Source organism: Podarcis erhardii (assembly GCF_964252035.2).
Source record: "Podarcis erhardii genome assembly, chromosome: 3".
Classification (NCBI taxonomy): domain Eukaryota; kingdom Metazoa; phylum Chordata; class Lepidosauria; order Squamata; family Lacertidae; genus Podarcis; species Podarcis erhardii.
In genome coordinates, this window is record NC_138507.1 from 123089661 (window position 1) to 123113971 (window position 24311).

The following is a 24311-nucleotide window of genomic DNA, read 5'->3' on the forward strand; positions in this document are numbered from 1 at the left end:
CGTATCCGATGCACAAACCCCTCCTTACAGGGGAGAAAGGAGCTAACTCACCCCTAAAATGAAGGGAATGAAATGAATGGCGTGGGGTGACCCAGAACTTAATTTCCCCCCATTTATTGGCCAGGGGTGGGGAGAGATGCTATGTCCTTCCATCAGTCTACACAGACTCACACTCAGCCAGGAGAGCTGCCGCTGCCCCCCGCCCCGCCCCACTTTATCCTATACCCCACTCCCATGGGGTGGGACCCCAATTTTCAAGTTTCACATTTTTGCGGAGCTGCTGCAACTGGGAGAATTCAGAAGTGCGGCCAGCGGGACTCCCTTCCAGGCAAGAATGGGCTCGAAGCAGCTGACCCCTCTGGAGCAGCTTGACCTCCATATCTCACCCCCCCCCCTTTCTGCAGCTGAGCCCCCTCAGAGTTCTCCATGACTCGGTTTCCCCGTGACCCAGGGAGCCAACCCATCTCTTCCTTTGTCCTCCTAGGCTCACACCCACGACGCCCAGCCCAGCTGCTGACTCTTCCCTTCCCTTTAGATTGTCACCTGTATGGATTTTTGGTTACGGTGGGCACCGTTCCTTCCCTTCCTGGGGTCTCTGCCTGCCTATCTCCCCACCCCCACCGGTCTCCTCCTCCCCTTCCTCTACCATTTAGGACAGTCCCGGAGAGAGGGTCTCGCCAGCCTTCAGACCGAGCTGCGCCGCTTCATGAGTCCCTGGAAGGCGGAGAGGCTGTGCAGGCCCGTGGAGACAGAACTGATGGCCGATCGCTGGGCGTTGCAGAAGCACCGGTTGGGCGGCGTCTCGGGGTACCGCCCCGGAGACGAGTGGCTCTGTTCCATGCAGGTGTCCGAGGTGGAGAGGTCCCTGGGGATGATCATGGGAATGGAGTACTGCAGCTTCTCCCGGCTCTTGTACCAGAGGCAGGAGCACATGGACTGGAAGTGCAAGACCTCGGCATAGACGTTCCGGAGGCCCCCCCGGCCCCCGGCCCCGCTGCCCACCCCCACGCCCCCCAGCGCGGCGGCCGTGGAGGACGCCGTGGTGTCTGTGGTGTGGACGCTGCTGGCTTGGCCGTTGCGGCTGAGCAGCGCCCGGTGCTCGGCGTCCCTCTTCTCGTCCTCGGCGTTCATGGTCATGAAGCGCAGCACCACCAGGTTGAGGAAGGCGCCGATCACGGTCAGGCCGGTGAGGATGTAGATGAAGCTGAAGGCCACATACTGGGGCTGAGTCTGCAAGGCCTGCTCCTTCTGCAGGGCCACATAGTCTCCGAAGCCGATGGTGGTCAGCGTGATGAAGCAGTAGTAGTAGGCCTGGAAGAAGGTCCAGTTTTCGTAGTAGGAGAAGGCGGCGGCCCCGATGCAGAGGGTGCTGATGCAGGAGAAGAAGCCGATGGTCACCATGTTGGCCATCGAGACCTCTGGCCGCCTCATCCCAAGGCACTTCTTGATGCGGTGCAGGAGGTATCTCACCAGCGTGTTAATCCTCTCCCCCAGGCTCTGGAACATGACCAGGGTGAGCGGAATCCCCAGCAGGGCGTAGAACATGCAGAAGACCTTCCCGCCATCGGTGCTTGGGGCCGCGTGGCCGTACCCTGCGGAACAAAGACACAAAGCAGAGGCAAGCCCGGTCAGTAGTGCCTCGCGGGTTACGGGGACCGGTTGCTGGTGGGGAGGAAGGTGGAGAGATGGGCCTCCAACCTCCTCGTCTGGGCTCGGCAGGCAGGCGTGCTGGGAGTGGCCTCCTCCTCCTCATCCAAAATGGCAGCCGGAGAGAAGGGAGGGGAGTCGGGATGGGCGCCGCTCTGGCCTGCAAACTCGGTGGTGGTGTGTCTGGGCCACGGTCCTCCTCTTCCGGTCCATGTGCTCCTGCTTCTGGTACAAGAGCCCGGAGAAGCCACAAGGCTCCATCGCCATGATGATGATGATGTTGCCGCCAATGCCGCCACCCCATCCCTTCAGCCTGGGCACGCAGCAGAGCCACACCACCAAGTCTGCAGGCAGGAGCAGCGCCCACCTCAAGCAAAGCGAGGGGGCAAAGGGGGGAATGGGGGGGTCAGGGACATGGGGGGTTTGACCTTGCCGTAGGACTCACCGTATGGGGCATGGAGGGCTGTGGGGGGAGGAGAAAGGGATGGGCAAACGGAAACTTGGAAGGGTGGAGGGGGGAATCGGAGGGGAACAAAGTCACGGAGTGTGGTGTGGCTATGCAAAGTGCCCGAGGTGTGCTTCCCCCGCAGAATCACATATTTAGTTATTTATTGTTAAGTACAGTCATACCTCACGTTGCGTCTGCTTCAGGTTGCGGTTTTTTCGGGTTGTGGACTGCCGAAACACGTAAGTACCAGAATGGGTTTACTCCCGGGTTTTGGCAGTCGCACATGCGCAGAAGCGCTGAATTGCATCCCGTGTGTGTTGCGGACGTTTCGGGTTGCGAACGTGCATCCCGCACAGATCGCGTTCGCAACCCAAGCATCCACTGTACTCTTCACCTTAAAGTCCAACTGTCAGGGAGCTGACAAGAAGAGCAGGTCGTTCACAGATCAGGGAAAGACAGGGATCCACCAGCTAACCTACAATTAATCCGTGTGTGTTTTCCATTAAGGAAGCAGAACGGAGACTTCTCAGGGTTGATCCTGTCTAGATGAAGGGGTTGCCCGGACTGGCTTGTAACGCCGCCGCCCCCTCCTCTCCTTATCCCTCTGAGTCCGGCACTTCACTCTGTCTACGCAACTCCCAAGGGACCCTCTCTGTGTCTGCCTGGCTCTCCGCTCTGCAACATGCATCAGACACCTTGTTCTGGGAGTGGAGGGGGCTTGCCGGCTGTCAGAAGAGAAGCTGTCAGGGTGGATCTGTGGTGGAACTGCCAGGTCAGATTCCTGTCTCTGCCTTGTGCTGGGCCACCTGCCTGTTTCCTCCTCTTTCTTTCTTTTTTTTTTTAATATTTTTTATTAACTGGCCAATCACATCAAATTAAATCACATCACATAAATTACAAATTACAAAGCCAAATTTTTAAATTTTGTTCCTGTCTCTGCCTTGCGCTGGGCCACCTGCCTGTTTCCTCCTCTTTCTCCTTCTCCAAGATAATAATAATAATAATAATTTATTATTTGTACCCCTCCCATCTGGCTGGGTTTCCCCAGCCACTCTGGGCGGCTTCCAACAAAGATGAAAGATACACAAAAATGCCACATATTAAAAACTTCCCTGAACAGGGCTGCCTTCAGATGTCTTCTGAATGTCAGGTAGATGTTTATCACTTTGACATCTGATGGGAGGGCGTTCCACAGGGCGGGTGCCACTACCGAGAAGGCCCTCTGCCTGGTTCCCTGTAACTTGGCCTCTCGCAGGGAGGGAACCACCAGAAGGCCCTCGGAGCTGGACCTCAGTGTCCGGGCAGAACGATGGGGGAGGAGACGCTCCTTCAGATATACTGGATCCCAGCCTCCAGCACTTCTCAGCTCTCCCCCTCCGCTGGGGTGTGGGCCTAAACCGCTATTCCCACCGCTAGGATCCAGAATCCAAATTATCTCCCTCTGTGCTTTCCCTGGGTTGGTTCTTCAACCATTCCTCTTCATCCTAGTGCCTGACACTAGGGCAGATTACAGCATTTAATAATAATAATAATAATAATAATAATAATAATAATAATAATAACAACAACAACAATAATTTATTATTTGTACCCCGCCCATCTGGCTGGGTTTCCCTAGCCACTCTGGGCTGCTTCCAACAAAGATTAAAAATACATTAAAAACTTCCCTGAGCAGGGCTGCCTTCAGATGTCTTCTAAATGTCAGGTAGTTGTTTATCTCTTTGACATTACAAAACAACATTAAAAATAAACAACAGCAACAACAACAATGTATCCCACCCATCTGGGTGACTCCCAACAGAATTAAAAGCACAATAAAACATTAAAAATTAAAAACTTCCCTAAACAGATGTCTTCTAAAAGTCAGATAGTTGTTTATTTCCTTGACATCTGATGGGAGGTGTTCCGCAGGGCGGGCGCCACCACCGATAAGGCCCTCTGCCTGGTTCCCTGTAAGCTCGCTTCTCACAGGGAGGGAACCGCCAGAAGGCCCTTGGTTAAGGTTACCAGACAACCCTGTTTCCCCGGATTTACTAATCAGTCCCCTGACAAAATCCATCTATTTAGTAGGAAGTTGAAAAGCATCCCCGGATTCATTGGAAAAAATCTGGTAACCTTACCCTTGGCGCTGGACCTCAGTATCCTGGCTGAACAATTGGGATGGAGATGCTCCTTTGGGTATACTAGGCCAAGGCCATTTAGGGCTTTCAAGGTCAGCACCAACACTTTGAATTGTGCTCGGAAATGTACTGGGAGCCAATGAATGTCTTTCAAGACTGGTGTTATGTGGTCTCAGCGGTCGCTCCAAGTCACCAGTCTAGCTGCTGCATTCTGGATTAATTGTAGTTTCCGGGTCACCTTCAAAGGTAGCCCCACGTAGAGCGCATGGCAGTAGTCCAAGCAGGAGATAACCAAAGCATGCACCACCCTGGCAAGACAGTCTGCGGGGAGGGAGGGTCTCATCCTGCGTACCAGATGGAACTGGTAGACAGCTGTCCTGGACACAGAATGGACCTGTGCCTCCAGGGACAGCTGTGAGTCCAAAATGACTCCCAGGCTGCGCACCTGGTCCTTCAGGGGGACAATTACCCCATTCAGGACCAGGGAGTCCTCCACACCAGCCGGCCCCCTGTCCCCCCAAAAATAGTACTTCTGTCTTGTCAGGATTCAACCTGAATCTGTTGGCCACCATCCATCCTCCAACCGCCTTTCGACAGCTGAAACAACTTTCGACCCTAAAAACAAGGTGGGTTCTAAGAACATACTACTCCAGTGTCAAGAGGAAAGAGGTGTTTCTTCCACAACCTTTAGAAGCCATACAACGAAGGTGCCATAGCTTGGGGGCCACCACTGAGAAGACCATATCCTGCTGGACCAGAACCACCCCTGAGCCTCTGAGGATGGAGGAACTACAAAGAGAGCCCCCTCTGCTGATTTCAGCACCCACTGCAGGGAAGGAGGCAAACCTCTTGATATTTCACCTTCTGGTTCTCCCTCACAAAGCGAGGTTGATTTGCCAGCTGGGATGTACGGAACTGGAAAGCAAAAACTCTCATTCCAGTTTCGGACAAAGGCTTTAAAGGTCAGGTTTTCCAGGGGGCTTGCCTGACAGGCTACTGCCATTGGGGGTGGGGGCACAGTTTCTGCCCCCCCCCCTTTCAATTTGGAAGACTGCTTGATGCCTGCACCCAAACAGAAATTTCAGGCAGTCGAATCTAGGAGTGGAGGAGAAATCCAATGCAGAACATGTTTAAAACCAGCTCTACCCAATCCACACTTTCCAAGGCGATATGCAGATTGAGATTCAGACGTCCTTCAAAATTCGCACATAGCCGAATTTTGCAATGCAGTGCTCCAACCAAGCAATAAATGCAAATATTACGGAAGCATGTGCATAAGAATGAAGATATTAGTGCAAATAACATACCAAAAAAATAGGGAAAATGGCTTGCAGAAAATGATAAGGCTGCATATAAATCTGTGTTTATCAGGCCAGATTTGCACTGAAATCCTGACAAATTTCCATTGGTAATCACAAATCGCCACCAGATGCAGAGGACTGTGTTTAAGACTGGGGGGAAATGAGAAAGTGAGAGATCATGAATTGACAGGTCCTTCCATCCCTAGTTAAATCGGATACAAAAAATGACAATATCCATAAATCTCAGCAGCCATGGTTGTTACTGGGCAGGAGAAACCAGGCCTTCGAGACAAACTAGACAGCTAGGTTGCTCCACATTGCTGGCCCTTTGCAGTCCCGGATTTATGTGGGGCCCCCCAAAAAACCTAAAGGGGAAAAAACTGGATGTATATTTCCAAAATATAAGATGAAAAAACAAATGAAATAAAACCCACATACAGCAACAGTGTTTTGTGTTGTGTAGGCTCCTAAGATGTAAGTCAAGGGCCCCGCCTGCTAGCCTGCTCCCTAAAATATCCCTGGTTTGCTCCTTTCTATATATAGGGTCCCCACATTCTGCATGGACTGGTTGCATGGCAACATGGGCAAATGGCTTGGGATACCTATGAGGTCCACAAATGACCATAGAGCATATATTCAACACAAAACAGAGACAATTTGTTGTTGGCAAAGGACAGCTGGACATAGAAAGGGCCCCATTCCCTTCAGGAGCTGAGGGCCACATCCAACCTCAATCCAGCCCTTTGTAATGGGGAAGAGAGTCCCATGGACTGCAAGAAGATCAAACCTCTCCATTCTGAAGGAAATCAGCCCTGAGTGCTCACTGGAAGGACAGATCCTGAAGCTGAGGCTCCAAGACTTTGGCCACCTCAGGAGAAGAGAAGACTCCCTGGAAAAGACCCTGATGTTGGGAAAGATGGAGGGCGCAAGGAGAAGGGGACGACAGAGGATGAGATGGTGGGACAGTGTTCTTGAAGCCACCAGTATGAGTCTGACCAAACTGTGGGAGGCAGTGGAAGACAGGAGTGCCTGGCGTTCTCTGGTCCATGGGTCACGAAGAGTCGGACACAACTAAACAACTAAACAACAACAACAGCAACAACTCAATTTACATTACTGCCTGCACACATAGCAGGCAGTGTGCATTAAGCAAGAGAGGTGAATATATAGGCTGCTATGGAATTCAAATAGGGACACAGGTGGCACTGTGGTCTAAACCACAGAGCCTAGGACTTGCTGATCAGAAGGTTGGCAGTTCGAATCCCCGCGACGGGGTGAGCTCCCGTTGCTTGGTCCCAGCTCCTGCCAACCTAGCAGTTCGAAAGCACGTCAAGTGCAAGTAGATCAATAGGTACCGCACCAGCAGGAAGGTAAACGACGTTTCCGTGCACTGCTCTGGTTCACCAGAAGTGGCTTAGTCATGCTGGCCACATGACCCGGAAGCTGTACGCCAGCTCCCTCGGCCAGGAAAGCGAGATGAGCACCGCAACCCCAGAGTCAGCCACAACTGGACCTAATGGTCAGGGGTCCCTTTACCTTTATGTAATTCAAATAAGGAGATCAGACAAATTTGTGGAAGACAGTAAGGCTGTCCATGAGTATGAAGGACAAAAGAGAAACAGCAGGTAAATTTGCACACCACCCAGCTTGCCCTTCTCAGAAGTAAGCTGCATTCAATTCGATTGGACCTCCTGGTGGCCAGGTCAGGATGTGGACTTGTAGGAGCTAATAATCATAAAATCATAGAGTTGGAAGGGACCCCAAGGGTCATCTAGTCCAACCCCCTGTGATGCAGGATTCTCAGCTAAAACATCCATGACAGGTGGCCCTCCAACCTCTGCTTAAGTACCTCCAAGGAAGGAGAGTCCACCCACTTTTGAGAGAGTCTGTTCCATAATCAAACAGCTCCTATTGTGAGAAAGTTCTTCCTACTGTTTAGTAGAAATCTCCTTTCTTTTCGCTTGAAGCCATGGGTTCAAGTCCTAACCTCTGGAGCAGGAGGAAGCAAGCTTGCTCCATCTTGAATGTATCATTTCATCATCATCATCATCATCATCATCATCACCATCATCATCTTTATTATTATTTATATTTTCGCAACTTCATTCAAGACAGGTAAGAGAAGGATCCCTCAATTGGGCACACACTTCATTCCATTAAAAAAGAAAAGAATCATTTGAATTTCATGATGTTTGAGGAAGCTCCCCAATAACTCTGCCGCTGGCTTCGGCAGGCAGGGAAGTCGCCGAAAGATGTTTCTCAATTTAATTTGCACAGAAGCGGTGGTTGATCTATGGGCTACTTTTAAAATGAGGCTGCATTTTAAATTGCATTTTAACCTGTATTTTAAATTGGTTTTTTTCCCTATTATGTTTTTACTGAAATTTTATTGGTGTTAGCCACCCTGAGCATGGCTCTGGCTGGGGAGGGCGGGGTATAAATAAAAGAATATATTTATTATTAATAATAATAATAATAATAATGATAATAATAATAATAACCCCCCCCCCGAGTCTTAGTGCTCCACGTCTCTCTATCTGCTGCCATGGACTTCTCCAGCCAGCACTGTGTCTTCTCATTGTGGAGCTTTCGTTCTGACGTTTCAATTTCAAAGTTGGATGGATTTATATGATAGGCGCTCCTATTTTAAGATTTGCATAATGGGTGTTTGGTTTTTTTTTACACTTTGTACACTCCTTAGAAGGCATTAAGCAGCATGTAAATTAAATAGTTACAACTCATGGAAGAAAATGGGCCAAGGAGGGCGACCAAGACTGATCAAGGAAGCCAAGCCTTATGAGGACGCTTGAGGGAGCTGGAGAATAATTGGTTTAATTTGCACTGACATGGAAGTGCCTATGTACGATGAAAAGGCCATAACTTGGAGGCTTTCCACAGGGCTATATAAAAAGCAAGAAGAGCTCTCTCTTTCTGGAGGTTGCAAATTAACTGTCATGGATGCTTTAGCTGAGATTCCTGCATTGCAGGGGGTCGGAATAGATGACCCATGGGGTCCCTTCCAATTCAATAATAATAATAATAATAATAATAATAATAATAATAATAATTCATTTGTATCCCCGCCCATCTGGCTGGGTTTCCCCAGCCACTCTGAAGCTACCAGCATGAGTTTGACCCAACTGCGGGAGGCAGTGAAAGACAGGAGTGCCTGGCGTGCTCTGGTCCAGGGGGTCACGAAGAGTCGGACACGACTAAACAACTAAACAACATGATTCCACCATCTGGGGAACAAGAGACTGTGGCCAGAACTCTGCTGCTCCCTGTTCCCTGGCCAATCCAAGGCCCCTCTGTACCTTTCCCCGAGACTCGTACCAGGCAATTCTTCAAGTAGAGGACTATCTCTTGCAAAAGTGGGACACTTCCCACCTCTATTCCCTCGGCACGTGTGCGAAAAACAAGCCGGCGGGTGCCATTTTGATAAATAATGCATAAACGGCGCAGAATTCAAGTTTTCTTGGCAGAGACTCTTGACATATTTATGCACGGAGTCCTGAATTATGCATGGCGTGGAGAAAGTGGAGGAAGAAAAGTGTTTCTCCGTCTCTCGTCACGTTAGAACTTTTGGGCATCCAGGGAAGCTGAGCGTTGGAAGATTCGAGGCAGGCAAAAGGGATTTTCTTCTTCTGCGCAGCGCATGGAGTTCAACTGTGGAACTCCCTGCCACAAGAGGGAGTGATGGTCGCGAACCGGGGTGGGTTTAAAAGAGGGCTGGACAAACCCCCCTTTTTTTCAGCTGGACCTCGCCGGAACTAAGTTCTGGCACCTCTCAGATGGGTACCATTGCCATTCCAAGAGAACCAGGGAGAAGTTCATTGTGATGATGATGATGATGATGATGATGAATCTATGCCCTGCCTTTTCAGCTGACAGGGCATCAAGGTAGCTTACAGATAAAGTAAGAACAGCCTGCATCCTCACCACGCTCTGAGAATGGTTACTCTGGCATCTCTGACAGGAAAGGAGTAACCGAATGTTACCTCGATGAGCACATGCTGGGAAGGAGTTTTGTGGGCCATTGTGTGGGATGTGAAACACAAGAGCAGTCAAGTACAACCTTCCTAGAGTGAACATGTTTAAACATGAGGAGGAATGTTTGTCCAGCCAGCAGGTAAACTTCCTGTTTCCTTCTGGGCTGGGACAGACTTCCTCTGCATGGGACTAGAGGTGGATGTGGCCTCACCTGTGCAGGTAACAACAAGAGCACAGGGCAGGGCAGTCATCTCTCTCTCTCTTTGACTACTTTCGTCAAAGAAGCAACATCTGCTTAGCCAAAAATGCTCTCTTGGCTCCAGCCAAGAGAGGACAAAGAGACTGTCTCCTTAGGAGATAGTTTCCAGGTGTATATTACTTTTGTAACTTAAGTCTGCCTTCTGGGATTCATCTGTGAACAGAATGTGAGTGAGTAAACTCTTTTTATACTTTTATAGAAGACTGTGTTGTGTCTTATCTTTTATGAGGGAATGAGGGGAAAACACCAGAACAGTTATTATAGAGGCTTTAGCGAGCCTGAGCAAACGCATCCGCTGTGTTTTTAAAAAGGGAAATGTTACTATGCTAAATTGTGAACTTGTTAACACAAGTTGGAATGGCTATAATCAGACAATATATCCTCTCCTGCATCCCTGAACATTCCCACACATTGGCATTTGGGCATCACTTGCCAGATTTACACCAAGTGAAATTGTTCCCTTCTCCTCTAATTTGGACAAGCAGACCTCTTCACAAAGACAAAAATGGGCTCCAAAACAGAGGTCTTCCTAAGACAAGTGAAAGTTAAGAGGCCCCCCACTGTCAGCATTGCCCTCGTCATCTGTGACCAAAGAATTACCCATGAGCCTCCTCTTGGCAGCCATCTTCGCTGGTCCCCCCCAAAATGCAACTGGTTCCCACTAGAGGGCTCCAAAGATGCTTGCTGAGCCCCCAAAGGTGGTGGTCTGTCTACTGACCTTCTTGGAGCTTCCCGAGTGGATGATGGGAAATTTCCTCGTTGACTGATCTCCACAGCAGTGAAAATGAAAACTGGGCAGTGAAATCAGCTTTCAACTTGCCCTGGAGTTGCAAGGCATAATTACAGATGGTTCTAAAGCCTTAAGAGGATAATATGACGAGAGAGAGAGAGAGAGAGAGAGAGAGAGAGAGAGAGAGAGAAATGTGGTGATGATGGTGGCAGCAGCAGAAACATCAGTGGCTCAGCAGGGTAGTGTTGTGAACAAAAATCTGCCCATTTTCCCTTATGGGGTATCCAAGAGCCCATATAGAGTCATTACGTAGGTTCCCTATTGGTAGGAAAAAATAACAGATGCCAACCAGAGAATATTGAGAAGCAAAGCAGCTAGTAAGCCTGATCTTTATTGATCTGTTGCAACAGGGTGCTCCCCTCACAAGCAGGAGGGAGGAGGAACCCAGAACAATGGCGCACAAGGCCTTATATGGACTTTTGAAATTGCCACCCTGTAGATCAAGACCACCCGCAGAAACATCATACCTACATCACAGAAAAGGCGGTCTAAAACAGAAATTTGAATGTTGTTTTTCCTGTTTGCCAGGTTATCTGCTTGCCTTTCCTGATAGTCTGTCACCCATTAAAATGCTAATTACGGTACTCAATTCCTGAGACAATGGGAAGGCTCTCTGACCCCCCCCCCCTCCTTGCAGGGAAAACATTTGGTCATTTTGGGAATCAAAATGGTTTCAGCTCGGTCTTCCTGCACTGATCTATGTATGTGCTTGGCTGGTACACTTATGAACATTTAACATATATCTAAGACCTCAAAATTCCTATCACAATATCACGACAAAGATAAAAAGGTGTTCCTTGTGGTTTGCAGGGTAACAAAGATTAGGGGGTTACTTCTGGGCTTTCATGATTTCCGAGTGAATTTCAAGCAAATTCCAGGTTGCAGAATCAAAATGGATTTGAAGGTCTCGTGCAACAAACTCATCTCTCCAAAAGATTAGACTTTCCACCATAAAGGGAGCAGAAAAGATTATTTGTGTCTGCAACGACAGCAGCGCGGATACTACTGGCCCAGAGATGGAAAGAAGACCAGAGACAAATGGTTGATGAAGATGATGACGAAATGGCAAAATGGCAAAATGGACTGGAAAATCAGGAACCAGGAAGAGAAGAACTTTAAGAGGGAATGGGGGGGGGATTATAATGTATTTAAGAGAACACTGTAAACAACTAAAAACTTGGGCAGGATTTGAGTAACGCTTCTAATGTACTAAAAAACATGGTAAAAATGGATTATTTAAGAAAAATAAGAGAAGCAGTTGGAAAAAGAGTGGTAATCGTGGAAGGGAATCAAAAGATTCAGACAATCCTTAATGTCGATGTTGATGTTTAATGTTTGAATGTAAATCTGCTATGTAAAACGTAATAAAAAAGATTTGACCAAAAAAGAGACTTTCTTCCACAAAGAGATAGGAGGGGAAGTTCACTGGAAAGTTTGGAATAATTTTGTGCCATAATGTTGTCTAATCCAGCTATTGTTCTAGAAAAAGAGGTGGCTGAACTCACCATGAACACTTCCCTCATTCTCTTGGAATGGCAACGGCACCCATCTGAGAGGTGTCAGAACTGATTTCTGGCAAGTTCCAGCTGGGGGAAAAGCCCTGGTGTGACCCTCCTGCAAACAAACTAGGATGAACGCATTGCAGAGGGTTGGTTTAGATGATCCTTAGGTTCCCTCCAGCTCTACAATGCTATGAAAATTCAATAAACCAGTCATCAGGAAGCTACCTAAGAGGACCTCAAGAGGGAGCCTGTGCCAGCCTCAGGCTAGATTCGTTTCCTTCGAAGAGCCCCAGGGAAAAACATTTCTGCTGCTTAACTTTCCCTTTCCCTGAATCACAGCAACTCAGTCCCCTAATTATTTGTTCCTGATAATACAATCATTGACACTGACACCAAGTGGGATGATCTAGAATCAATTTGCCATAGGTGGGCGAGTCAAGAGTTGTGCAAACCCTACGCCTGACGGTTCTGCTGAACAGACCAGGATTATTTTGCTGGGCCTTGAAATTCCTACAGATGTTTTGCCCGAGCAAAAGGCAGCCCATTTAATCATCAGACCACCGTCTGTCTTACCCCATCCCCCTCCCCTCCACAAATCAAGAGATTTCAATAATTGCTCTCATTTGCAGCTGATCTGACTGCTGGGATACATGCCTGAATTGCCTCTCGCTTAAATTACCACCATGCACTCTTCATTGCTTTCTGGAGTGAGCTTTGCTTACTACATTACACGGGCCCTGCATCAATTGCATTGGCTTTCTGTTTGTTTCCTGGTGTGCCTTCAATGCGCCGGCAAGCAAAATACAAATTCTCCCCCAGCTGAGTTAACATGGCCTCCAGCTGGGAGAGAAGTGAGTACAGTTGTACCTCTGGTTGCGAATGGGATCCGTTCCGGAGGCCCGTTCGTACCATGAGCAGAACACAACCCACGTCTGCGCGTCTGTGGGTCGCAATTTGCCGCTTCTGCGCATGCGCATGACGTCATTTTACACGTCTGCACATGCGCACGTGGCAAAACCTGGAAGTAACCCTTTCTGGTACTTCCGGGTTGCCGTGGGACACAACCTGAAAATGTTCTACCTGAAGCAAACGTAACATGAGGCTTGACTGTATGCATAGTGCGTTTGCACTCCCCAGGGACAATGTCCCTATTTTCGTCACACCTGGGCACACCCCGTCTTGTGGGAATGGCTGTCCTATGCACTTTGGGGAAGGACTCTCTAGCTCAGGGGTAGACCTTCTGCCCTGCATGAAAAGGTCCCAGGTTAAACATCTGATGGCATCTCCAGGGCAGGTTGAGGGAGACGCCTCTCTGACCAGCTACACAAACATAAGACAGGGAACATCAGGCTTACCAGTGGTACATGTGAAAAGGATCTATAGGTCTTGGTGGACCACAAGCTTAACATGAGTCAATCAACTTTGTTGGAAAGGTCATATTGTGCGGATGCCTGATTATTGTCTTCCAAAGCAGCTACTCTATTCTGAACTTTAAAATGGAAAGCAGAATGCTGGTGGTCAACAAAAGAGGTTTAAACACCCTCTCAAATCTTAAAAAATGTAGTATAAACACCAATAACTGGGAAACACCAGCCAACGAACACTCCAGTTGGAGAACAGCCTTTACCAAAGGTGTACTGGGCTTTGAAGATGCTCAAACTCAGGACGAAAGAGAGAAGCGTGCTAAGAGGAAGGCACACTTGGCAAATCCACACCGTGAACAACTCCCACCCGGAAACCTGTGTCCCCACTGTGGAAGGACGTGTGGATCCAGAATTGGCCTCCAGAGTCACTTATGGACTCAGTGTTAAGACCGTGTTCATGGAAGACAATCTTACTCGACTACAAGTGAAGAAGACGAAGAAGACGAAGAAGACGAAGACGAAGAAGAAGAAGACGAAGACGAAGAAGAAGAAGAAGAAGAAGAAGAAGACGAAGAAGAAGAAGAAGAAGAAGAAGAAGAAGAAGAAGAAGAAGAAGAAGACGAAGAAGACAAAGAGGACGAAGAAGACGAAGAAGACGAAGAAGACGAAGACGAAGACGAAGACGAAGATGAAGACGAAGAAGACGAAGACGAAGACGAAGACGAAGACGAAGACGAAGACGAAGAAGAAGAAGAAGAAGACGAAGAAGACGAAGAAGACGAAGACGAAGACGAAGAAGAAGAAGAAGAAGAAGAAGAAGAAGAAGAAGAAGAAGAAGAAGAAATGGGTGCTCTTCTAGGCTGCATCCACAGAAGTCTAGTGTCCAGAACAAGGGAAGTCATAGTCCCACTCGATTCTGCCTTGGTCAGACCACACCTGGAATTCTGTGTCCAGCTCTGGGCACCATAACTTAAGAAGCATGTTAACCAAAAAAGGATACGGGAAATGCAACACTAAGAGGAGATATGGTAGCCAAGTATCTCAAAGGCTGTTACATGGAAGATGGAGCAAGCAAGCAAGAGGTTACTACCAAACATTAGGAAGACAGTAAGAGCTGTTAGCCAGTGGAACAGACTTCCTTGGAAAGTGGTGGACTCTCCTTTGTGGAGGCTTTTAAGCAGAGGTTGGATGGTCACCAGTTCGGGATTCTTTAACTGGGATTCCTGCCTTGGACTAGATGACTTGGCTTGGGGTCCCTTCCAATTCTACAACTCCAAGATGCTATGATAAGGACACTGGTGACCTCTAACCTATACAATTCCCAGTGCTGAGAACCACATACCATTGGTACATTTTAGAAAGGGAGTTTCAGAGCTAAACAGTCCTAGCTGTTGCAATCTACAAGGGCGAACTATACGGTCATGATGCACCAGAAATCCTGAATGTGGGTCCCCCCCAAAAAATAACCCTGTGTGCCCTGCATGTGAGAAGGCTCTTCTCCCAGTAAGGCTATGTCTCTAGGTTTCAAAATAGCCATGGGGCTGGAGATGCCCCACAAGCTCTTTGCTGACCTGGCCGATTCCATTAGACACAGATGCAGATAATCCCTCAGGAAATATAAGGAATAAGCCCTTTTAACATAATTTAACATGTGGTTTGGGACAGGCCAGATGGAGATTAATTGAAATCCTGCTTCAGGCATGAACCCTGCTCTCTGGGAGAGGGCTTTTCGGCCATTCCCAGCCATGCACCCCCAAATGACATGGGGTGGGGTTCCTAGTTTTCCTGTTCCCCTTCCTAAAAGCTCCGCAGGTCTCACTTTGGTGGCTGGTGAGGAGGTGGAGTCCTCTGTGTGAGAGCTCCATGGAGGACGCTGCAATAGAAGGGGAAGAAATGGAGGCAGTGAGAGATTTTACTTTCTTGGGCTCCATGATCACTGCAGCTGGTGACAGCAGTCACAAAATTAAAAGACGCCTGCTTCTTGGGAGAAAAGCAATGACAAACCTAGACAGCATCTTAAAAAGCAGAGACATCACCTTGTCAAAAAAGGTCCGTATAGTAAAAGCTCTGGTTTTCCCAGTAATGATGTATGGAAGTGAGAGCTGCACCATAAAAAAGGCTGATCGCCGAAGGATCGATGCTTTTGAATTCTGGTGCTGGAGGAGACTCTTGAGAGTCCCATGGACTGCAAGAAGATCTAACCTCTCCATTCTGAAGGAAATCAGCCCTGAGTGCTCACTGGAAGGACAGATCCTGAAGCTGAGGCTCCAAGACTTTGGCCACCTCATGAGAAGAGAAGACTCCCTGGGAAAGACCCTGATGTTGGGAAAGATGAAGGGCACAAGGAGAAGGGGACGACAGAGGACGAGATGGTGGGACAGTGTTCTTGAAGTGACCAGCATGAGTTTGACCAAACTGCTGGAGGCAGTGGGAGACAGGAGGGCCTGGCGTGCTCTGGTCCAGGGGGTCACGAAGAGGCGGACACGACTAAACGACTGAACAACAACAAGGACATAGGGTGAGCCCCCCAGCGGGATCAGGCCATTGCCCATCTAGACCAGCCCCTTGTTCTCCCAGGGGCCAATTAGATGCCTGAATCCAAAAAGCAACACTCTGCCGGCCTGCGATTCCCAGGAACTGGGAGCCAGACTCTTAGAATCATAACCTTGGAAGGGACCCAGAGGATAATCTAGTCCAGGAATGCAGGACTAGGCAGCTGTCCCATGTGGAGATTTGAACCTGCAACCTTAGTAGTAACAGCACCATGCTCCAACCAATGGAGCTACCCAGGCTGGCCAGCATGACGGCCTCTGATCATAGGGAAAAACTTTCTGACAGTAAGAGCTGTCGTGCAGGAATTTCAGCTAAAGTACCCATGGCATCCAAACTCTGCTTAAATACCTCTCCAAGGAAGGAGAGTCCATCGCCTTCTGGAAGAGTCTGTTCCACTGCTGAGCAGCTCCTGCTGTCAGAAAGTTTCCCCCTATGTTTAGTCGGAATCTTCTTTCTCGTCACTTGAAGTCATGGGTTCGAGTCCTACCCTCCAGAGCAGGAGAAAGCAAGCTTGCCCCACCTTCCGTGTAGTAACCAAACAATTAAACCCCTGTGTTGCAAACAATTATCAGTAATATCCAAGGCAACACAATGACCCAGTACAACAATGCAATATCAATATAAACTCTTCATATAATCTATACGGAACATAGAACAGGATGAAATATGCACTCTCTACAAACCCAATAAACAGAAACCTTATTAATCTCCGAAAGTCGAAATGTGCACTCTTGGTGGATTCTTTTGAAAATGTAGAACCAAATAAACATAAGTCTTATAAGTCTCTGAAAGTCTTTGTGGACTATGCAAGTCTCTGAAAGAAGCAACAGGTCAGATTCTTATCTGGTGAAGACAAGCCATAAAGCTTTGTTTTATGACGTCCAACACTGCCAAAGTGGTCCACAAACAGACGTAGTGAACAGTGATTCCGGATATACCCACTTTTTCATAGAATTCTTCTTCAGCACAGCAGAAGGATACAGAAATGCTTCACAAACCCATTTATATGGTGAATGGAATTGTATCACAATAGCTATGGAGCAGTGACCATTACAGTTATGTAACTGCTCCATAGCTATTGTTGTTATACAATTCCATTCACCATATAGATGGGTTTGTGAAGCGTTTCTGTATCCACTTTCCATGTGACAGCCCTTTGGAGATTTGAAGATGCTCTCACCTAACAGGTGGACACCCAACCTCTGCTTAAAAACCTCCAACAAAGGATAATCTGCCACTTTCCAAGGAGGTCTGTTCCACTGGCTAACAGCTCTTACCATCTTCCTAATGTTGGGTCGGAATCTCTTGCTTGCTTATTCCACCTCCCATGTAAGAGCCCTTGAGATATTTGGCTATCGTATCCCATGGACTGCAAGAAGATCAAACCTCTCCATTCTTAAGGAAATCAGTCCTGAGTGCTCACTGGAAGGACAGATCCTGAAGCTGAGGCTCCAAGACTTTGGCCACCTCAGGAGAATAGAAGACTCCCTGGAAAAGACCCTGATGTTGGGAAAGATGGAGGGCACAAGGAGAAGGGGATGACAGAGGACGAGATGGTGGGACAGTGTTCTCAAAGCTGCAAACAGGATTTGACCAAACTGGGGGTGGCAGTGGAAGACAGGAGGGCCTGACGTGCTCTGGTCCAGGGGGGCACAAAGAGGCGGACATGACTAAACAACTAAACAACAACAACAAGAATTGCATTAGCTTTTTTTGCTGCTGCATCCCCCTGTTGACTTGTGTTAAGCCTGTAGTTAAATCATTGGAGGTTAAGTCTTCTTGGGCCACTCATGATCTTCCCTGGACCATGCAAGGCAGGCAGGCAGAGGCATCAGACATAGGAAAACACCATATACCCAATCAGAGCCTTCATCCATCTCGCTCAGTATTGTCCACTCTGGCTGGCAGCATCTCTCTGGGATTACCTGCAAAGGTCAGGATTTGAACCTAGGACCTTCTGAATGGAAGGCAGCTGCTCTACCTGTTGAGCTACGACCTGTTCCCAATCAATGTCCAGCCCGTATCTCCTGCCATAATCCACCAGCGTGATATTTTTGTTAGTTTGTGGCCAAAAGCTTCCAGTAACAAATTGCAAGCATTAGGTTTCATCCTGCAAATTTTCTTCTTTCTCAGGGCCATTGCCAGGCAAAATCTATTCTTAATCTTCAGATTAAGGATATTGATGCAAAGCACCCGGCTCGTGAAACCTCCTCTCTGTTGCATCTTGGTCTTTGCCTATTGATTAGTCTAAGAGTCGTGCCAATTATTTAGACAGCTTGACTCTTTCCAAATATTGGCTGCCCTTTTGTAGGGTCAGATTTAATTGCTTTCCTGGAGGGGGTTTGGAGTATTCCCCAGAGTGGATGGCACTGTCTCTGCAATGGCAGAAACAACCAAAAATTTAGCATGTGCTTTCTCTAAATGAGATTTTCTATGGTGATGAGCAAAACTCCTGCAGTATCAAAATATCCAGTGACGGGTTGAGTGGTACTTGGCTTAGTTATTTAAAATAATGGATGATAGAGTTGGAAGGGGCCCTGTCGGAAGGGACCCCGAGGGTCATCTAGTCCAATCCCGTGCAATGCAGGAATCTCAGCTAAAGCATTCATGGCAGATGGCCATCCCACCTCTGCTTAAAAACCTCCAAGGAGGTCGGTCCCAATGTCGAACAGCTCATACCATGCCAGAAAGTTATTCCGTATGTTTAGTTGGAATCTCCTGTCTTGTAACCTGAAGCCATGGGTTCGAGTCCTACCCTCCAGAGCAGGTGAAAACAAGCTTGCTCCATCCTTGAGATATTTGAAGTTGGCTCTCGTTTCTCTTCTCAGTCTCCTCTTTTCTGAGCTAAACATACCCAACTCCTTCAACTGTTCCTGATTTTCAGCTCTCCCTGCACCACATGCCATTTCCACAGTGTCCCCTTGCCGAACCGAAGGCACTGATGGTCTCCTCTCTGCCTTGTTCCCAATGTACAACTTCCCCCCACTCCAGTTCCTGATGTAGAACTTCACTCACCCCTTTTTCCTGGGGTGGGGCCACCCATTTGTGCTTCTGATCCTGAATGGGGTCACTGTGCCCCTGAAGGGCCAGGTGCGCAGCCTGGGCAGTCATTTTGGACTCACAGCTGTCTATGGAGGCGCAGGTCAATTCTGGGTCCAGGGCAGCTGTCTACCAGCTCCATCTGGTACGCAGGATGAGACCCTCCCTGCCCGCAGACTGTCTCGCCAGAGTGGTGCATGCTCTGGTTATCTCCCGCTTGGACTACTGCAATGCGTTCTATGCGGAGCTACCTTTGAAGGTGACCCGGAAACTACAACTAATCCAGAATGCGGCAGCTAGACTGGTGACTGGGGGCGGCCGCCGAGACCACATAGCACCAGTCCTGAAAGACCTACACTGGCTCCCAGTACGTTTCCAAGCACAGTTTAGGTGCTGACCTTTAAAGCCCTAAACAGCCTCGGTCCTGTATACCTGAAGGAGTATCTCCACCCCCATCGTTCTTCCTGGACACTGAGATCCAGCTCCGAGGGCCTTCTGGCAGTTCCCTCATTGTGAGAAGCCAAGTTACAGGGAACCAGGCAGAGGGCCTTCTCGGTGGTGGCACCCACCCTGTGGAATTCCCTCCCAGCAGATGTCAAAGAGAAAAACAACTACCGTACTTTTAGAAGACATCTGAAGGCAGCCCTGTTTAAGGAAGTTTTTCATGTGTGTCGCTGTATTGTTTTTAATATTCAGTTGGAAGCCGCCCAGAGTGGCTGAGGAAACCCAGCCAGATGGGCGGGGTATAAATAAATTATTATTATTATTATTATTATTATTATTATTATTATTATTATTAGGTGCCAAAATGCCCTGGGCTGGCTAGCCCGCCACTTCAATTGGCAAAACTTGCCCTGTTCCACACAACACCCATTCTGCATTTGCAAGAACTCCATCTTTTTGTGTGGCAGCACCTGTCCTTTGGAACTCCCTGCCTCTTGAGGTCAAGTAGGCGCCTTCGTTGCATTCTTTTCGGATCCTGCTAAAAACATCCTTGTTTAGACCAGCTGACCCAGATGTTTAGAAAACTGATGCGAGCTTCAGCCTGCCAGAAAGCTTAAATCATTGTCATTATTTATTTTTTCTTATTGGCAAGTTTTGTCTCTTTTTGTAAACTGCTTCGAGGCTGCTTTTTCACAACCAAGCGCTGCAAACACTTTTTGTTGTTGTTGTTGTTTAGTCGTTTAGTCATGTCCGACTCTTCGTGACCCCCTGGACCAGAGCACGCCAGGCACTCCTGTCATCCACTGCCTCCCACAGTTTGGTCAGACTCATGCTGGTAGCTTCGAGGACACTGTCCCACCATCTCGTCCTCCGTCGTCCCCTTCTCCTTGTGACCTTCATCTTTCCCAACATCAGGGTCTTTCCCAGGGAGTCTTCTCTTCTCATGAGGTGGCCAAAGTCTTGGAGCCTCAGCTTCAGGATCTGTCCTTCCAGTGAGCACTCAGGGCTGATTTCCTTCAGAATGGATCGGTTAGATCTTCTTGCAGTCCATGGGACTCTCAAGAGTCTCCTCCAGCACCAGAATTCAAAAGCATCGATCCTTCGGCGATCAGCCTTTTTTATGGTGCAGCTCTCACTTCCATACATCATTACTGGGAAAACCAGAGCTTTTACTATACGGACCTTTTTTGACAAGGTGATGTCTCTGCTTTTTAAGAAGCTGTCTAGGTTTGTCATTGCTTTTCTCCCAAGAAGCAGGCGTCTTTTAATTTTGTGACTGCTACATCACTAGCACTTTTACAAAGTAAAAAAAAGGGGGGAAATAAAGAGAATAGGAAGTGTTCCTGGGCATGCGCAAAGCGCAAAAGGCCTGGCTTCCTTCTGCAGGGACCCTGCTGCCCTAGGGGTCAGTCCAGCCCCCAAAGGCTGCATTCCATGCTCTCTTCCTGTCCTCGCTTGACCTGCGCAGAGGACGGCACATGTTTTTAGAAGATGCTGGAGAGACAAAATGCTTTCCGCCTTATTTCATCTCCTTGCGGATGCAAGCATGAGGCCTGCAGGGGGCGGTTTCTGCCAGGGGTGTTCTGGGCACGGGGCACAGAGTTTCCTCCTCCCCGATTTATCAGGACACCCCCCCCTCTCCTGCAGGCCGCCTGTCCTCACAGTGCCCCTGCCTTCAGGGAGGGAGAGACCCATCGCATTCGCTTAAGCGCCAGAGCACAGAGACAGCTCATCTCACCAGGCAGGGATACAGAGGAGGCTATAAAAAGCACGAAAGGGAGTCTGGGTCGTGCGTTGCTCATCTCCCTGGTCTGACTCAGCACCCTTTAGCCCACCGCAAAAGAAAAATTAAAAATTCCAAAGCCAGCGAGCGTCAGCCCCAAATGTCCCCCCCGGGCGAAACCCCAAAGCCGTCTCAGGCCAAGGGTTTTGAGCAAAGGACTTTGGCCCCAGAGCTTTAAATGCAGCCCTGGAAACGGAGAAGCATTAATAGAAAAGCCTGCCTCTGGGCATGTACAGAGTGCCTTAGCCTGGCCTTTGGCTTGGAGTCAATTTGATTCCCTCCCCCTCTTTCTTTTCCCTTTTCCCTTTTTCCTCCTGTGATGAGGCTGCATTTTAATGTTTTAATGTTGTGTTTTAATGTTGTGTTTTAATCTTGTTTTTAAGTTGTATTCATTCAACTTGTTTTTCTTATTCCTTGTTAGCCGCCCTGAGCCCGGCCTTGGCTGGGGAGGGCAGGGTATAAATAAAATTTATTATAATTATTATTATTATTCGCAGTGAGCAAATCTGGGAACATGCAGAGGGCCGAAGTGAATGCTTCTCGTGTCTGACAGTTTGTGCACCTAATCGACACAGTGTAAGATGGTTTTTGATAAACGTTAGACAGCCCCGTCCTCTATGTACTGTGACGTGCACAGATTGGGCTGCAGGAAACTGCTATATTCAATTTTAAAAAATCATTTTTATTGATTTTCCAATAAAAAAACATCCAATTAAATATCCAATCATAATACTTCAATTAAAAAAATAAAATAAAAAAGATCAAATTATAGTCCCAATTGTATTTATTTATTTATTTATATTTAAATATATATAATATATAATAAATAAAATTTTATATAGTATAATAAAATAAATAAATTTAAATAAAAGAAAACTGCTATATTCAACAATGCTTTACTCAGAGTTGACCCACTCCAAGTAACAGACCTAACGTAGTCTACTCTGTGGGAAACCACCCTGAGTTTTGCAAAGTTGTTGGTTTGCTAGGTATTTGGGCACCTCTTAAGACACTGTAAAGGGATGCGGGTGGCGCTGTGGGTTAAACCACAGAGTCTAGGGCTTGCCGATCAGAAGGTCGGCGGTTCGAATCCCCGCAACAGGGTGAGCTCCCATTGCTCGGTCCCTGCTCCTGCCAACCTAGCAGTTCGAAAGCACGTCAAAGTGCAAGCAGATAAATAGGTACCGCTCTGGTTCGCCAGAAGCGGCTTAGTCATGCTGGCCACATGACCCGGAAGCTGTACACCGGCTCCCTCGGCCAATAAAGCGAGTTGAGCACCGCAACCCCAGAGTCGGCCACGACTGGACCTAACGGTCAGAGGTCCCTTTACCTTTACCTTAAGACACTGTAACTAAATCATAGAATCATAGAATCATAGAGTTGGAAGAGACCACAAGGGCCATTGAGTCCAACCCCCTGCCAAGCAGGAAACACCATCAGAGCACTCCTGACATATGGTTGTCAAGCCTCTGCTTAAAGACCTCCAAAGAAGGAGACTCCACCACACTCCTGGGCAGCAAATTCCACTGTCAAACAGCTCTTACTCTCAGGAAGTTCTTCCTAATGTTTAGGTGGAATCTTCTTTCTTGTAGTTTGGAGCCATTGCTCCGTGTCCGCTTCTCTGGAGCAGCAGAAAACAACCTTTCTCCCTCCTCTATGTAACGTCCTTTTATATATTTGAACATGGCTATCTTGAAGGATTGTATAGAATTCTAGATTTGGAAGGAACCCCAAGGTCATATAGCCTAACCCCTTCCAACACAAAAATCGCAGATAAAAAATCCCCGACAAGGGGCCACCCCACCCTTCTCTAAAAACCTACAACATAGGAAAGTACAACATCTTCTGAGGTAGTCTATGGAACTCACTCCCACAGGGCCATTGGCCTGAACCTGCAGGCTCCTCTTCCATCTGCATGTCCTTATGTATTCTAAAATATAAGTCATGGGCCCCACCTGCTCACCTGCTCCCTAAAATATCCCTGGTTTGCTCCTTTCTATATATAGGATGCCAACATTCTGCAGGGACTGCTTGCAGGGCAACATGTGCAAACGGCTTGAGATACCTCTTAGGTCCATAAATTATCATATAGCGTCCAGTCATACCTCATGTTACAGTTACAGATAGGTAGCCGTGTTGGTCTGCCATAGTCAAAACAAAAAATTCCTTCCAGTAGCACCTTAAAGACCAACTAAGTTAGTTCTAGGTATGAGCTTTCGTGTGCATGTGTATCTGAAGAAGTGTGCATGCACACGAAAGCTCATACCTAGAACTAACTTAGTTGGTCTTTAAGGTGCTACTGGAAGGAATTTTTTGTTTTGACCTCATGTTACGTTTGCTTCATGTTACATTCTTTCAGGTTACGTCCCGCAGTTACCCGGAATTACCGGAAAGGGTTACTTCCGGGTTTCGCCGCTCACGCATGTGCAGAAGCACAAAATGACATCACGTGCATGCGCAGAAGCGGCGAATTGCAACCCGCGGGTTGCGCTCTTTTCATGTTGCTAACGGGCCTCCGGAATGGATCCCATTTGCAACCAGAGGTACCACTGTATATTCAACACAAAAAAACAGCAACAAGTGAGAGCTGGACCATAAAGGAGGCTGATTGCCAAAGAATGGATGCTTTTGAATTCTAGTGCTGGAGGAGACTCTTGAGAGTCCCATGGACTGCAAGAAGATCCAACCTCTCCATTCTGAAGGAAATCAGCCCTGAGTGCTCACTGGAAGGACAGATCCTGAGGCTGAGGTTCCAAGACTTTGGCCACCTCAGGAGAATAGAAGACTCCCTGGAAAAGACCCTGATGTGGGGAAAGATGGAGGGCGCAAGGAGAAGGGGACGACGGAGGACTAGATGGTGGGACAGTGTTCTCGAAGCTACCAGCATGAGTCTGACCAAACTGCGGGAGGCAGTGGAAGACAGGAGTGCCTGGCGTGCTCTGGTCCAGGGGGTCACGAAGAGGCGGACACGACTAAATGACTAAACAACAACAACCAAGAACTGCGGGACGTATAAAGGGCCCCATTACCTTCAGGAGCTGAGGGCCTCATCAGACCTAAATCTGGCCCTG

At 48.1% G+C, this 24311-nt stretch overlaps 1 protein-coding gene across 1 annotated transcript in view; it reads right to left on the reverse strand.

Annotated features, from left to right (window-relative positions):
* Positions 1 to 217: 217 nt before the first annotated feature.
* The window catches only part of KCNK3 (potassium two pore domain channel subfamily K member 3), a 97510-nt gene continuing 73416 nt past the window's right edge, over positions 218 to 24311 (reverse strand). Inside the window, exon 2 of the mRNA XM_081855002.1 lies at positions 218 to 1592. Coding sequence (XP_081711128.1) covers positions 685 to 1592 — 908 coding nt within the window. The 3' untranslated portion in view covers positions 218 to 684. The remainder of the gene's footprint in view (positions 1593 to 24311) is intronic.